The sequence below is a fragment of the Anomaloglossus baeobatrachus genome, chromosome 6 (assembly GCF_048569485.1).
Source record: "Anomaloglossus baeobatrachus isolate aAnoBae1 chromosome 6, aAnoBae1.hap1, whole genome shotgun sequence".
NCBI classification, from domain to species: domain Eukaryota; kingdom Metazoa; phylum Chordata; class Amphibia; order Anura; family Aromobatidae; genus Anomaloglossus; species Anomaloglossus baeobatrachus.
Genome location: NC_134358.1, coordinates 434,899,932 through 434,913,128, shown reverse-complemented (window position 1 = coordinate 434,913,128; position 13,197 = coordinate 434,899,932). Strand labels below are relative to the sequence as shown.

The window sequence follows — 13,197 nt, the reverse complement described above, 5'->3', positions numbered from 1 at the left end:
CGATTGCAGTGTTTGAATGACTCACACTGGGGGTAGGAACAGCATGATCGGATAAAGTGTGTGCCCCCCAAAAAAAGGAACAACCCCGCCCCCCAGAAGTGATCTGTTATGTGGGCAGAGACCCAAACTGCCCAATTAGTGACTTCCATTGGGGTTCAGGTCAAGTTCGCTTCCCAAACTGAAATTTAAAGTCTGGCGAACTGAACTTCCACTGGTTCGCTCATTTTTAATCTCATAATCTCAACATATTCGAGTCTGGTATTACAATAAGAGAAAGAATTGAGCTACATACAGTATGTAGGTAATTCTCGAACATGTTTAGAACAAACTCACTAACTGCCTTTACAAACTGTGTGCAAGTATATGTAGAAGAATCAAGATTAGAGTGATTTGTAATTTGCCCTCATCCAACTTTAACTCCTTCATGACTTTTGAACTCCATATACATTAAAAGTCATGTCACTGCCTTTGATGCATCTTTCCCTGCAAATGATGGCTGATGTAATCATCCATAGAGTATCTTTAACAGGTGGAGCGACACTCTGCCATGATTGTTAACTAGCTAAATACCGCTGTCAATCTCTGACAGCAGCATCTAACATGCGCTGGCAGAGGACGCATTATTCCTCCTGCCCATTGTGCGCCCATGGCGTGATCGTGGGGTGCCAATGAGTTGTCATGACAGACGAGGATCTGCTGATGATCCCAGTGTCTGTTATTATGATTTTGTGAACTCTGGCATTCATAGGAGATTGTCATTTCTCCTATATTTAGCTGTGCTGATGCACCGCTCTGTATAGCACAAGCAATCGGACAATCGCAGCTTCAAGTCCCTTAACAGGACTATTAACTACAGTAAAATAAGTTAAAAAAAAGTTTAAAAAATTTGAAACATAAAAAAACACAAGATCAAATCACCCCCCTTGTACTTAATTAAAATTAAAACTATTAAAAAAGAAATGTGTGAGCTATCAAAATATAAAATGTATTAGTCCAATCGGTAAAAGGTGTAACAAAAAAAAAAGCAAAACGCCAGAATTACTTTGATTTTGCAATAAAACACAAAAAGTGGCAAACAAAAATGTCATATCTACCCCAAAATGGTATCCATGAAAACATCAGCTCTGGCCGCAAATACTAAGCTCTCACACAGCCCCAGATACCCAAAAATTCAAATGTTGTGGGTCTTGAAAAATGGTAACACAATGTTTTTCTTTTACAAATTTGTACATTTTTTTCTCACCACTTAACTAAAAAAACCCAAAACATACGTTTGGTATCTACATATCAGTACTGACCTGGGGAATCACACTTCAATGTCAATTTTACTGTATAGAGAATATAGTAAATAATAATAATAATAATAATAATAATAATAAAAAATTGTGGAATTGCGCTTGTTTTGTAATTTATTTTTTCCCCCATTTTCCCGTACACTATATGGTAAAATGAGTGGTGCAATTTAAAAGTACTGCTGGTTCGACACCATACTCATACGGCTATTTGGCAGAAAAATAAGGAAGTTATGGCCCTTGTAAGAAGCAAAGGAAAAAAAAACAAGCAAAAAATCATCCAGGGGTGGAAAAAAACTTATGCCATTCTCATCTAAATCCTAAGGCTGATACTGTGAATGTTATGAATGTTCATGTAATATGATTTTGCAGGCAGTAATGCACCATCCAGTTGGTCCAGTAGCTGCACCGTCACATTTACATTTCTATTTTTTCTTTAACATTGATACTGTTTATTACTTTCCTTTCAGCTTGTTGTGAAGGTAAGCCGATATTTTTTTATGCTTATATGCAGATTAAAATCTCCTGAGTATCAACTTGCAGTGGTCTGTGTACAGCTTGTATAACAGCGTAAATTTGGTGTGCCATCTAAATCACTCAACACACAGCCATTAATGTTTAAAGCGCTGGCAACAAAAGTGAGTACACCCCATAAGTAAAAATGTGCAAATTGTGCTTAAAGTGTCAATATTTTATGTGGCCACTATTATTTTCAAGCATTGCCTTAACTCTCTTGGGCATGGAGTTCACTAGAGCTTCACATGAGCCACTGGAATCCTCTTCCATCCTCCATGATCACAGAGCTGGTAGATTCTAGAGACCATGCGCTCCTCCACTTTCCATTTGAGAATGCCCCACAGATGCTCAATTGGGTTTAGATCTGGAGACATTCTTGGCCAATAAAGCGACTTTAGGCTGGAGTCACACTGGCATGTGGCATCCGATGTGATAGCATCGGATATGATATGCTAATGACCCTCGCCTCCCCCTCTCCTGCGAATGTGAGCCAAGTGTTATCTTGTGATCGGATCACAGCTGCAGAGGAGAGAGAGGGTGTAATCTCCCCATCACCTCCATTGTCCACCTGTGTGTATATCGCACTGCACTCAGATGTCATCCGAGTGAAGTCCAATGTTTCACTCGCACCCATAGACTTGTATGGGTGTGAGTGATCCGAGATTCGCAGACAATCACAGCATTTTGCAATTTTTTTCCTCAGTCCGATTATACCTAAGGAAAAACTTGCAGATCTGAGCTGCAGCATTGTCTAACATGGGACCAAGTGCAATGTGAGATTATTCTTACCCTCATTTACTTTACCGAGACATTGGTTGTGTTGGTGGTGAGTTTGAGGTCATTATCTTGTTGAATACTGCCCTGTGGCCCAGTTTCTGAAGGGAGTGGATCATGCTATTGAACATCTGTGGGGCAGTGATTGATAATAATGGTGTCCATACAAAATATTGACACTATGCGCACAATTTTGTCATTTTTATTGTACTCATTTTCTTTGCCAGTGATTAAGACATTTATGGCTGTGCGTTGAGTTATTTAGAGGGCATAAAATTTACACTGTTATACAAGCTGTACACTGACATCTTTATATTGTGTCAAAGTACCCGATCTACAGTTTTGTCCCTTCAAAAGATATAATAAGATATTTACAAAAATATTAGGGGTTTACTCACTTTTGTGATATGCTGTATATATAAAAATGGTTCTAAAGCCCCCAAATCAAAATTTCATTCCAAACTAGGAAAAATTAAGTATAAAGAAAAATAAATATATAACTAATACAGATAAGGCAAATTCATACATATAAAAGTAAAAAAATAGCTATTGAAAGCTGTAGCTCCCTTTCCACGTTGAAGCTAGGAGCCTATTTAAGGTTCTATACTTGCTAAATAGTACCAATATAATATAATGTTGCTGATGTCATGCCTCGGTTTCCTGACTCGATCCAGTGACATCTTGTTCCATGATTGGTTTCCTGAACCACGGCCTGTTCAGCCTCTGTCCAACTGCTGATGGTTCCCTTTGATTTTTTTCCCTTGCTTTGCAGCTAGTCAGGTGTTTCTCACTTTCCTATTTTGTCTCTGTCCTATCACAGCTTGGTTGGGATGATTTATTCTCAGTTTACACCAGTCTTCTTTGCTGGCTATATTTCTAAATTTCAGCTAAGCAGTTCCAGCCCTTCAACAAATGGATTTTTTCTACTAGGCAGAGATGAGTTCTGCTACTGCTCAGTTACCTTCCCAACATCTTTTCTTTGGACTTCAGTTAGGTTGGTGGATTGGTGGAAGGTTTCCCTTGCTTTCATTTATATTTCTCCTTTTTATTCCCCATGCCTTAAATTTCCTCACCTTGGACCCCTTACTACCTCTGCACACTTTCTCTCTCTTGTTTAGCTGTGCATAGCATCCTCCCCTCTTCTGGTATGTACAGGAACCAAAAGTGTGTGGGCACAGCTGTTGTTTTGCAGGCTCTATTCCCCTCTTTACCAGTATTAAAGTTAGGTATGTGCATACCATTATAAACCAGTCCATTAAAGTGTGCAAGGGCGTTATTATGGATCCTGTTAACGCCTTGGCCATGCAACTACAGCACTTGTTCCTGGAAGTGGTGGATATCAAGCTTCAAAAGCAGCACGAACATTCTGTCGCTAGAGGATTCGGTATGTCTGAACGCCACATTAGAACTTAAGGTAACATTGCCAGATTGCATGGATGAGGATTGAAGTAAATTTTCTATCTTTTCTGTGTCATACAAATGGTACTTTTTCCTCCATCTTGTGTCTCCTGTCAAAGAGTGAGCATTGTATTTTCTTTGCTCAGTGAGGATGCACAGGCCTGGGCATTTTCTTTATCCAAAAATGCAGCACAGCTGGATGCGACGCTGGAGCATCCTGGATTACGCCGGACATGGAGGGCTTTTTGGGGATGATTAAAGTGGTGAACCAGGGTATATGTTGGTGTATTTTATTTCTAATAAAGGACTTTTTCGGGTGTGTGTGTGTTTATTTACTGTAATTTACAGATTAATCATGGAGGGTGTCTCATAGATGCCTGACATGATTAATCTAGGACTTATTGGCAGCTATGGGCTGCCAATAACTCCTTATTACCCCGATTTGCCAACGCACCAGGGTAAATCGGGAAGAGCCGGGTACAGTCCCAGAACTGTCGCATATAATGTATGCGGCAATTCTGGGCGGCTGTTGGCTGATATTGTTAGGCTGGGGGGCTCCCCATAACGTGGAGCTTCCCATCCTGAGAATACCAGCCTTCAGCCGTATGGCTTTATCTGGCTGGTTTTAAAATTGGGGGAACCGCACGCCGTTTTTTTTAATTATTTAATTATTTATTGCACTACACAGTATAGACATGCCCACCGGCTGCTGTGATTGGGTGCAGTGTGACACCTGTCACTCAGCGTGGGGGGCGTGTCTCACTGTAACCAATCACAGGCGCCGGTGGGCGTGGAAAGCAGGGAATACGAGATTGTTTAATGGGCGGCCGGCTTTTTCAAAACAGTAAAAGCCGCCGGAGCAGTGTGAATGCCGTGCAGCGCCGGGGATCGGTGAGTATATGAGAGAGGGGGATAGACTGACATGGACAGAGAGTGAGGGACAGAGATAGTGACGGACTGACAGAGATTAGTGAATGACAGACATTGTGAGGCGCTTCAGAACGCAGCTTTTCAGCTGCGCTCTGAAGCAGACCTTTTATAAGCTGCGGTGCAGAGCGCACACCTGCGCACATAGCCTCAGACATCAAAATCGTATGAGGGATGTCACACGTTACAATTCACTAGGTTCGTGCAACAAAACGCTCAATTCTAGAGAATGATACGATGTGTTTGCGATCAACGGTTTTGCGTTCAATCCTGATCGCAAGTAGATGTCACACGCAGATACCTCACAAACGATGCCGGATGTGCGTCACTTACAACTTGACCCCAACGACGGATTGTGAGATATATTGAAGCGTGTAAAGCGGGCTTAAGGATGATTTATTGTTGGTAACACACAGGATTCTTGGCAGTGTTCACATTTTCTTCTCCGGAAAATCATTCTTAGAGGACCGCCTTCAAAAGTCTTTGCCTCACTGTGTGTACAGATGCACTAACAACTTCCTGCTGCCTTTCCTGGGCAAGCTCTGTACTGGTGTTTATTATGGCTCATCTGCTTTATTGGAGCCACTAAGCCCCAGGTCTGGGTGGGTACATGAGGCCCTGAGTGTCGGTGCAGCTGGCAGGATGACATATGTAGAGCAAGAACAAGACACCCTCAGAAATCTTGGGATCAACATGATGGAAGCAGAAAAGTCAGCAAGAAAGCAGTGGTAGAAGCAAGTGACACAGCGTGCACAGAAGGAGGAGAGTTGTTCTGTTTGTTGCATCTCTCATGAATCACTCTCTCTCTTACAAGTGGTGTTGTCATCCATTACCTCTGTCTGCTGCCTGCACCCTTTCTGCATACCAGCGAGTTCCCTCTTCTCTGTGGTGCACACATACAAGTAGTGAGACCCCTAGAGGCCATACAGCATATAACATATTGCAACAAGATTAACAAACTAAAGTCTTGATAACGATCTGAAGACACAATTGTGTATCCGAATGGGGCTTAAGGCCTAGAGAATTGAGTACATGTGTGTATCTGTATTAAACCTTTCCCATACCTGAATGCTCATTAAGTAATGTTGTTTCTTGGGTGCCCTGTAGAGATGAGCAAATACTTTGAAATTCTAATTTTACCCCAAAATTCAATTGACAGCGAATACATCTGAGTAGATTTCAATACTGGAAAGACTAAATTTTTCGTAAAATACATGTGTGTGACAGGAGCGAGAGAGAGAACCTAGATGAGCCATAAGAGTTTACAATTTACAGGTGAGAGAGAAAGGGTATCGCTGACCATAAGAGCAATTTACAGCCAAGTTGTGCTGCTGATTGGTGGGGGTCTAGATCCTGAGATGCCCACCAATCAATTAAAACACCGCTTCAAAGTGCATATCTACTGCATGAGCCTCACATATCTACTGCATGAGTGTTGAATAGGCTCAAAAGCATGTCTACCATTCTATACACCACTAAACTTACTATTGACCCTGTAAAAAGCAGTCATCCCCTATAACATATAAATAATATTTTAAATAATAGTTACCCTTTAAGGACTGGTTTAATAGCTGTTGATACATTAGAAGTTATTTATCTGTAAAATTAAACAATTATTTTGGTTACAGACTGCCCCCATTTCATCACCGGTATCTCTTTTCAGATACTTTTTTCTTTGTTTGTAGACATGATACAGTGAATCCCAAAGAGTATGTTCTATGGTATCTGACATCCTAGTAGTCAGATTATGGGAATTTTACTGCATAAATGAAAAAGAAATTAAGACAAACTACTGTTGTATATCACTAACCCATTATCACTTTTTGCCATTCTAGGAAAACATACCTGCCCGGTGTATCCAACAGAACTTGTCTTTGCTTTGGACATGTCAAATGGTGTAAAACCAGAAATCCACAATAAAATGATAGAAATCATCACATATATAGTAAATAACATTACTATTAGAGGAAACAACTGTCCTGTTGGGGCAAGAGTAGCTGTGTTGTCCTATCACCAATATGCCAAGTATCTGGTGAGGTTTTCTGACTTCCAAAGCAAAGAAAAACTACTAAACGCAGTGAAGAACATATCTCTGGAAATGTCGACTGAAGGTCGGAATATTGGAAAAAGCATGAGATTTGTAGCCAGAAATGTTTTCAAGAGATCTCTGCAAGGAGCAACTGTAAGGAGAATTGCAGTGTTCTTCAGCAATGGTCGTTCTGATGACCCTGTTGCAATCAGCACAGCTGTAATGGAATACAACGCTCTTGGCATTATTCCTGCAGTTATTACCTTCACTCCAGCACCTGCATTAAAAAGGGCATTTTCGGTAAGAGTTTTAGACCTTGTGCAGACAGGTTTTCTTTTTGTTTGTTTTTTTTTGTTTTTTTAAGAAAGACTACTCAAAAATGACATAAAAATTGTTTAAAACACTCTTCTAACTCATGTTAATCCTCTTTGCTATTCGTATGTACAGTTTTTAGCATTTTTTTCCACTTTAGCTTTCATTTCGATAAACACCTGCTAGAAAAAAAAAGAGAGTGCATGTCAGTTCTTTAAAGCAGATCCTTATGGAATGAAAACAGAAACTAAGAACTGACAAATTAAAATTCTGCAAAAATCACTTCAGGGTAAAAAATAATCAGGGAACTCTTCTGAAAAAGAAAAATTACTCCAAAAACAGCAGTTCTGCAGTAGCTTCCTCATAAAAAAACTGTAATTTTTGAATGCCTCAAACAAAACTCTATCTTCACACAGCCTTAAGGCCCCGTTACACACAGACATAAATCTTTGGCAGATCTGTGGTTGCAGTGAAATCATGGACATATTGTTCCATTTGTACACAGCCACAAACCTGGCACTGATTGTCCACAATTTTACTGCAACCACAGATCTGCCGCAGATTTATCTCTGTGTGTGACAGAGCCTTTAGTGTTTTACTGCCAATGTGGTATATAGTCATGGCTAGAAGTAGCACTCTTGAAATTGTTCCAGAAGATGAGGTAGTTGTCACCGAATATTATTGCATTTACACATGTTTTGTTATACACATGTTTATATTGTAATGCCCGTGGGGCGAGCAAAGGGTTAGTGGATCCAATGGGCCAAAGGTACCAATTACTAGCCTGCAGGAGTGAACTAGAACAGCTACCAAGACTTCACTAAAGCCACTGGAGGTGGCGATAGACACATGTGCTAGTAGTTAGTCAACAGAGGGCAGCCCCAGGGGATCAAAAGTACCTCGGCAGCTGGCACCACGGACATAAACAGTCTCTGATTGTAGAAGCAGCAGATATTGTAGGAATGCCCAGGCAGGATGCTTGCAGCAGTGGCAGCGGATATTGTAGGAGTGGCCTATGTGGGTATTTGCAGCAGCAGATTTGATAACACTGAAACACAGACAGAAGTCAGCAACAGCACACAGCACAGTAACAGGAGCGGCAGCACAAAGGACTTGAGCACTAGCAATGTATAGAACTCATTGACCAGGGACCTCCTTTAAGGGGAAGGTACCCTAAATACCTGATGCATCTCAGCCATAGGTTGTGGCACCTCTGGGTAAGGACGTACTGGTCCTTTAAAAAAAAGGGCATGTCCCTGCACGTGCCCTAAGGGCACTCCCAGGAGGCCTGTGTGGCATGGGCAAGCCCTGGGGAACACAAGCAGGGACTGGGAACCAAGCAGTTCCCTCTGGGTGGCCAAGAAGGTAAGAGCGCCGTCGTTCTCACCCAGCGAGGGGGGCAGGACAGAACGGGGATGTCGGTATGGGTGTTACATATATCCTTTGTTTATTCTAGAACACAAATAAACATAGAAAAAGAAGGCAAATTGGACATAATTTCAAACAAAAACCTCAAAATGGGTTGGACAAAATTGTTGGCACCTTTCCAAAACTTTGAGTAAACAACTTTGTTTCAAGCATATCATACTCGTTCAAACTCACCAGTGGTAAGTAATCTCCAGAGATCTTGATGTTCCTTTGTTCATAGTGCGCAACATAATCAAGAAGTTTCCAACCCATGGCACTGTAGCTAATTTTCATGAACGTGGACGGCAAAAAAAAAATTAAATAGGTTGAAAAAAGACCTATGTTTATCTAGTTCAACCTTCCCCCACCAATAATATTGTGATGCCATGGACTAGCCAGGTAGTCACAGGCAGGCCCTTGTATTACACCCATCCCCCTAAAAAGGTAACAGCAGCCAACCACACAAAACCTAGTCACCTCCCTCAGGGCTCAATGGTCACACCAGGGGGCAGAGCCAGGCGGTTGCCACTCCCACCGAGGAGTCCAGAGGGCCTGAGGCAGGAAAACAGTGTCCAGTTCTGCGTAGGGAGCACAGTGTTCAGTCAGTACAGTGACAGGAGTGAAGGAGAGCGCAGCAGGCCTGTGGTGACAGGTCTGCCACAGACTGACAGGTGTGAGGGTCATAGCCCGCACATCTTAGCTAGGAGGCAGGCGGTGGCCTGGCCTGCAGGAGCCGGGAAGACGGCCAGGTGGAACCGTAAGGGGCCGGGACAGGGTAGTGGCCCGCCGGTACCGAACCGGGGAACCGACTGGAAACCAGAGCACCAGGGGGATACTCAGACCCAGAACGGGGTCCAGAAGCCACTGGACCACTTCGAATTCACTGATTGAGGTCTGAACCTTAGGTCCTTTCCCGTCCCAAGACCCGAAAGATGGCAACAGTCCACCAAGGGGGATAGAAAGCCACCACACAGGCAGAGAGATCCCACGGGCCAGCGCCTGCGGGCAAACGGACTCCTCCGACACATATATAGCCGGGGAGTGGACTCCCGTTGCTGAGGCATAGGTAGTCAGCATGAACATAAAGAGGTGCAGGAGAAAGACCAGGACCACCAACCCGGGTGGGGGACAAGACGCAGCCGGCTGCGGGCACCGGCCACCATCAACTTGGTTTACCAGAGACTTGCCGTATCAATAATCGTGAGTACAACAGTGCCATCCGGCCACGCACCGCCCTGCACCGCACAGCCACTACACACTTCCCAAATGGGTCCCGGGGCCACCATCCCTGCCCACGGAGGGGTTAACATCTTGCTGCACGACCATCTCCCCCGGGTGCCCCGTAATTGCAGCGGTGGTGTCTACACCTTCACCACGTCCCGTGGGTGGCGTCACGAACTCAAAAACACGGCTCTGGCCGTACACCTACCTAACCACCCCCCATCGAAATCGCCAGCAACTCCTTGCAGAGCGACGTGACCCCCGGGTCCAGAGGCGCTGAGCCACCCACCAAACGAGCCTGGATCCAAGCGGCTCGGCTGCGGCCGAGCGCAGGGCTGTACAATATATTTTATCACTAAATCATTTATAACCAACAATGTTGTTAATGAAAGGTTGCAAAGCAGGATAAGCAGTATCAATCAAGTTCCTAAGAAATTCAAGCTGTCCTGCAGGCTCAGGGTGCATCAACCTCAGCACAAGCTATCCGTCAACATTGGAATGGAACTCTATGGCAGGAGATTCAGGAACACTTAACTGATGACACGGAAACATAAAAAAGCAAGACTGCAGTTTGGCAAAATTTGTGCGAGTAAGCAAAAATCCTTCTGAAAAAGCATATTGTGGACAAAAGAGACAAATATAGAGCTTTTTTGTTAAAGAACATTATTCTACTGTATACTGAAAACAGAATGAGGCATACAAAGAAGAGAACACAGTGCCTACAGCCAAATACGATGGAGGCTCAAAGATATTTTGGGTTTGTTTTGCTTCATCTGGCACTGGGTGCCTTGACTGTGTGCAAGCGATCATGAAATCTGAAGATTACCAAATAATTTTGGTTCATAATGTAGTGCAAGTGTCAAAAAGCTCGGATTACATTCTAGTTCATGGGCCTTCCAGCAGGAAAATGACCCCAAACATACTTCAAGAAGCACCAAGAGATGGATGGAAACAGAGCGCTGGAGAGTTCTGAAATGGCCAGCAATGGCTCTGGATCTAAATCTCATTGAGCACCTGTGGAGAGATCATAAAATTGCTGTTGGGAGAAGGCACCTTCAGATATGAGAGACCTGGAACAGTTTGGAAAAGAATAGTGATCCAAAATTAGAGTTCAGAGGTGTAAGAAGCTTGTTGATGATTATAGGAAGCGATTAATTGCAGTTATTTATTCCAAAGGGTGTGCAACCAAATATTAAGATGAGGGTGCCAACAATTTTTCCCGGCCTATTTTTGGAGTTTTGTTTGAAATTATGTACAATTTGCCTTTTTTTCTCAGTTTTTTTGTAGTTGTTCCAATACACCCAAAGGTGCATGTGCATAACAAAACGTGTAATTGTGATATTTTTCTGGGACAAATACTTCATTTTCTGGAACAATTTCAAGAAGTTGAGTGAGTATCGAAATATTCGTGTTTGCGATACTCGTAATGAGTACTGTGTACTACTCTCGTATTCGTTCCGAATAGCGAGTACAATGCAAGTCAATGGGACATGCAAGTATTTTCCACTGATTTGGAAATGCGAGTAATTTTCTGCTGGATTCCAGCAAAAAATTACTCGCATTTCCCTTTGACTTGCATTGTACTCACGAGTAGTAGCCAGTACTCGTTACGAGTATTGCAAACACGAATATTTCGATACTCACTCAACTCTGATGCCAACACTTTCGGCAATGACTGTATATACTGTATAATACTTACACACACACCCACACACACACACACACACGCACACACAAAGATAGATCCACATATTTTTGTTAATTTAGGTGCATAGTAGCAGACTTCACTTAATATTACTTCCAGCATACCATCATATGAACTTTGCATACATTTGTGATCTCCTGCTTGGGTCTTCCTGCAACAAAAGTACAGTGAAAGCCCACTACTTCTCTAAAGCCAAGATGTGTTCCTATAGGGTGTAAAAGTATAAAAGACAAATATGTATTTCTTTCTTGCATGTGCTCATATCGAAAAAACAATAGTGCTCTTCAAAACTGTTTTCTCTAAATACAGCCTAATGTTAGATTCAGATATAGTCATGCTATAGTTCCAACTTATCGGCCGCCACTCCATAAAATGGACTCTTAATTACAAACATATTAAAGTTAAGTTCAACTGACCATAAAGTAGTTTTCCATATGCAATTTTGCTTTTATTTTATAAAATCAGGAGGCCAATCAGTGGCTCCATCAGGCACTAGTGGTGTCAGCTATGTGCCAGATCGAGCGCTGAGTTGATATTTTTGCAGAAAAAAAGAAACCGGAAGGCAGATGTGAACAAAGGCTTACAGTCTTATAGGGAACCTGACAGGAAGACTTTAGTAATGAAACTTATGCCATGGTTGTTTAGGTTCTTGTATAGCAATTACAATGATACCTCTTTTGTAGAGATATGATGTGACATTGTGGAGAAATTATATGCTTTGAATCCATACACCTATTACACTGCATTTGAACTGAGAATGTGCCAAAGTACACATAGTCCACTGTCCCCTCTTTAGTATCACTGTCCCCTCTTTAGTATTTGCTACCTTTCCTTTCCTGATTGAGTTCTCTGCTCTTGTGGACTGCTGGAATCTCGTGGATCAGTTATTACTGTCTCTGCCAGTGTATGCACAACGTGTTTCCTTCCTTGGCAAATGTCTCGCTATCACACTACAAATTTGCTGCTCACCCGGAGAGTCAATAGGCTTTTACTAAACGGACTAAACACCTCCTGATACATTTTCTTTAATGCTGTATACAATCCATCATGCGATCTGTTTTTATATATTTGATTTGCCATAGTCTTTTTTTCATTGACAATCATCTGTTTTACATAAACACAATATAGAGAAATATTATTATGTTTAGTATTAAATAGAAACTAATCTATACTGGGGTTTTTTTTCAAACTTTTTGATGTATCAATAGATTGATGACTCCGGGACATTTCGGTTGATTGAGATTTCTGGAGCTGTAGAATATAAATCACAAGTACAAACCTTAATGAAGTGCACACTTTGTTATGGTAAGTTCTGAGAATTGATGTTTTTGGACAGATTTTGCAATATTTCATCAAATTCTAGAAACAGGGATTAGTGTTCTTTCTACATTAAATTAGTTAAACTAAACTAATGTATGTGTTGTATGTGTATAGATATCTATATATATAATTGCCTTATTCTGTCTGTCTGTCTGTCTTGCTCCAAAATTGTGTCCTTATGGTGACACAAAGCTGATTGGCCGCTGGGCTCGCCATGGCCCCGCCCCCCCGCACAGATTGGCCGCTCGCCCAGGCAACTCGCCCACGCCCCGCCCCCCTCACGCAATGCACGCTCG

General features: G+C 42.2%; 1 protein-coding gene across 1 annotated transcript in view; it reads left to right on the top strand.

The window, feature by feature from the left end:
• LOC142243360 (collagen alpha-6(VI) chain-like) overlaps nt 1-13,197 on the top strand; it is a 166,189-nt gene that overhangs the window by 142,324 nt on the left and 10,668 nt on the right. The window contains exons 31-33 of the mRNA XM_075315212.1: nt 1,763-1,774; nt 6,743-7,236; nt 12,790-12,886. Of these exons, the coding sequence (XP_075171327.1) occupies nt 1,763-1,774; nt 6,743-7,236; nt 12,790-12,886 (603 nt within the window). The remainder of the gene's footprint in view (nt 1-1,762; nt 1,775-6,742; nt 7,237-12,789; nt 12,887-13,197) is intronic.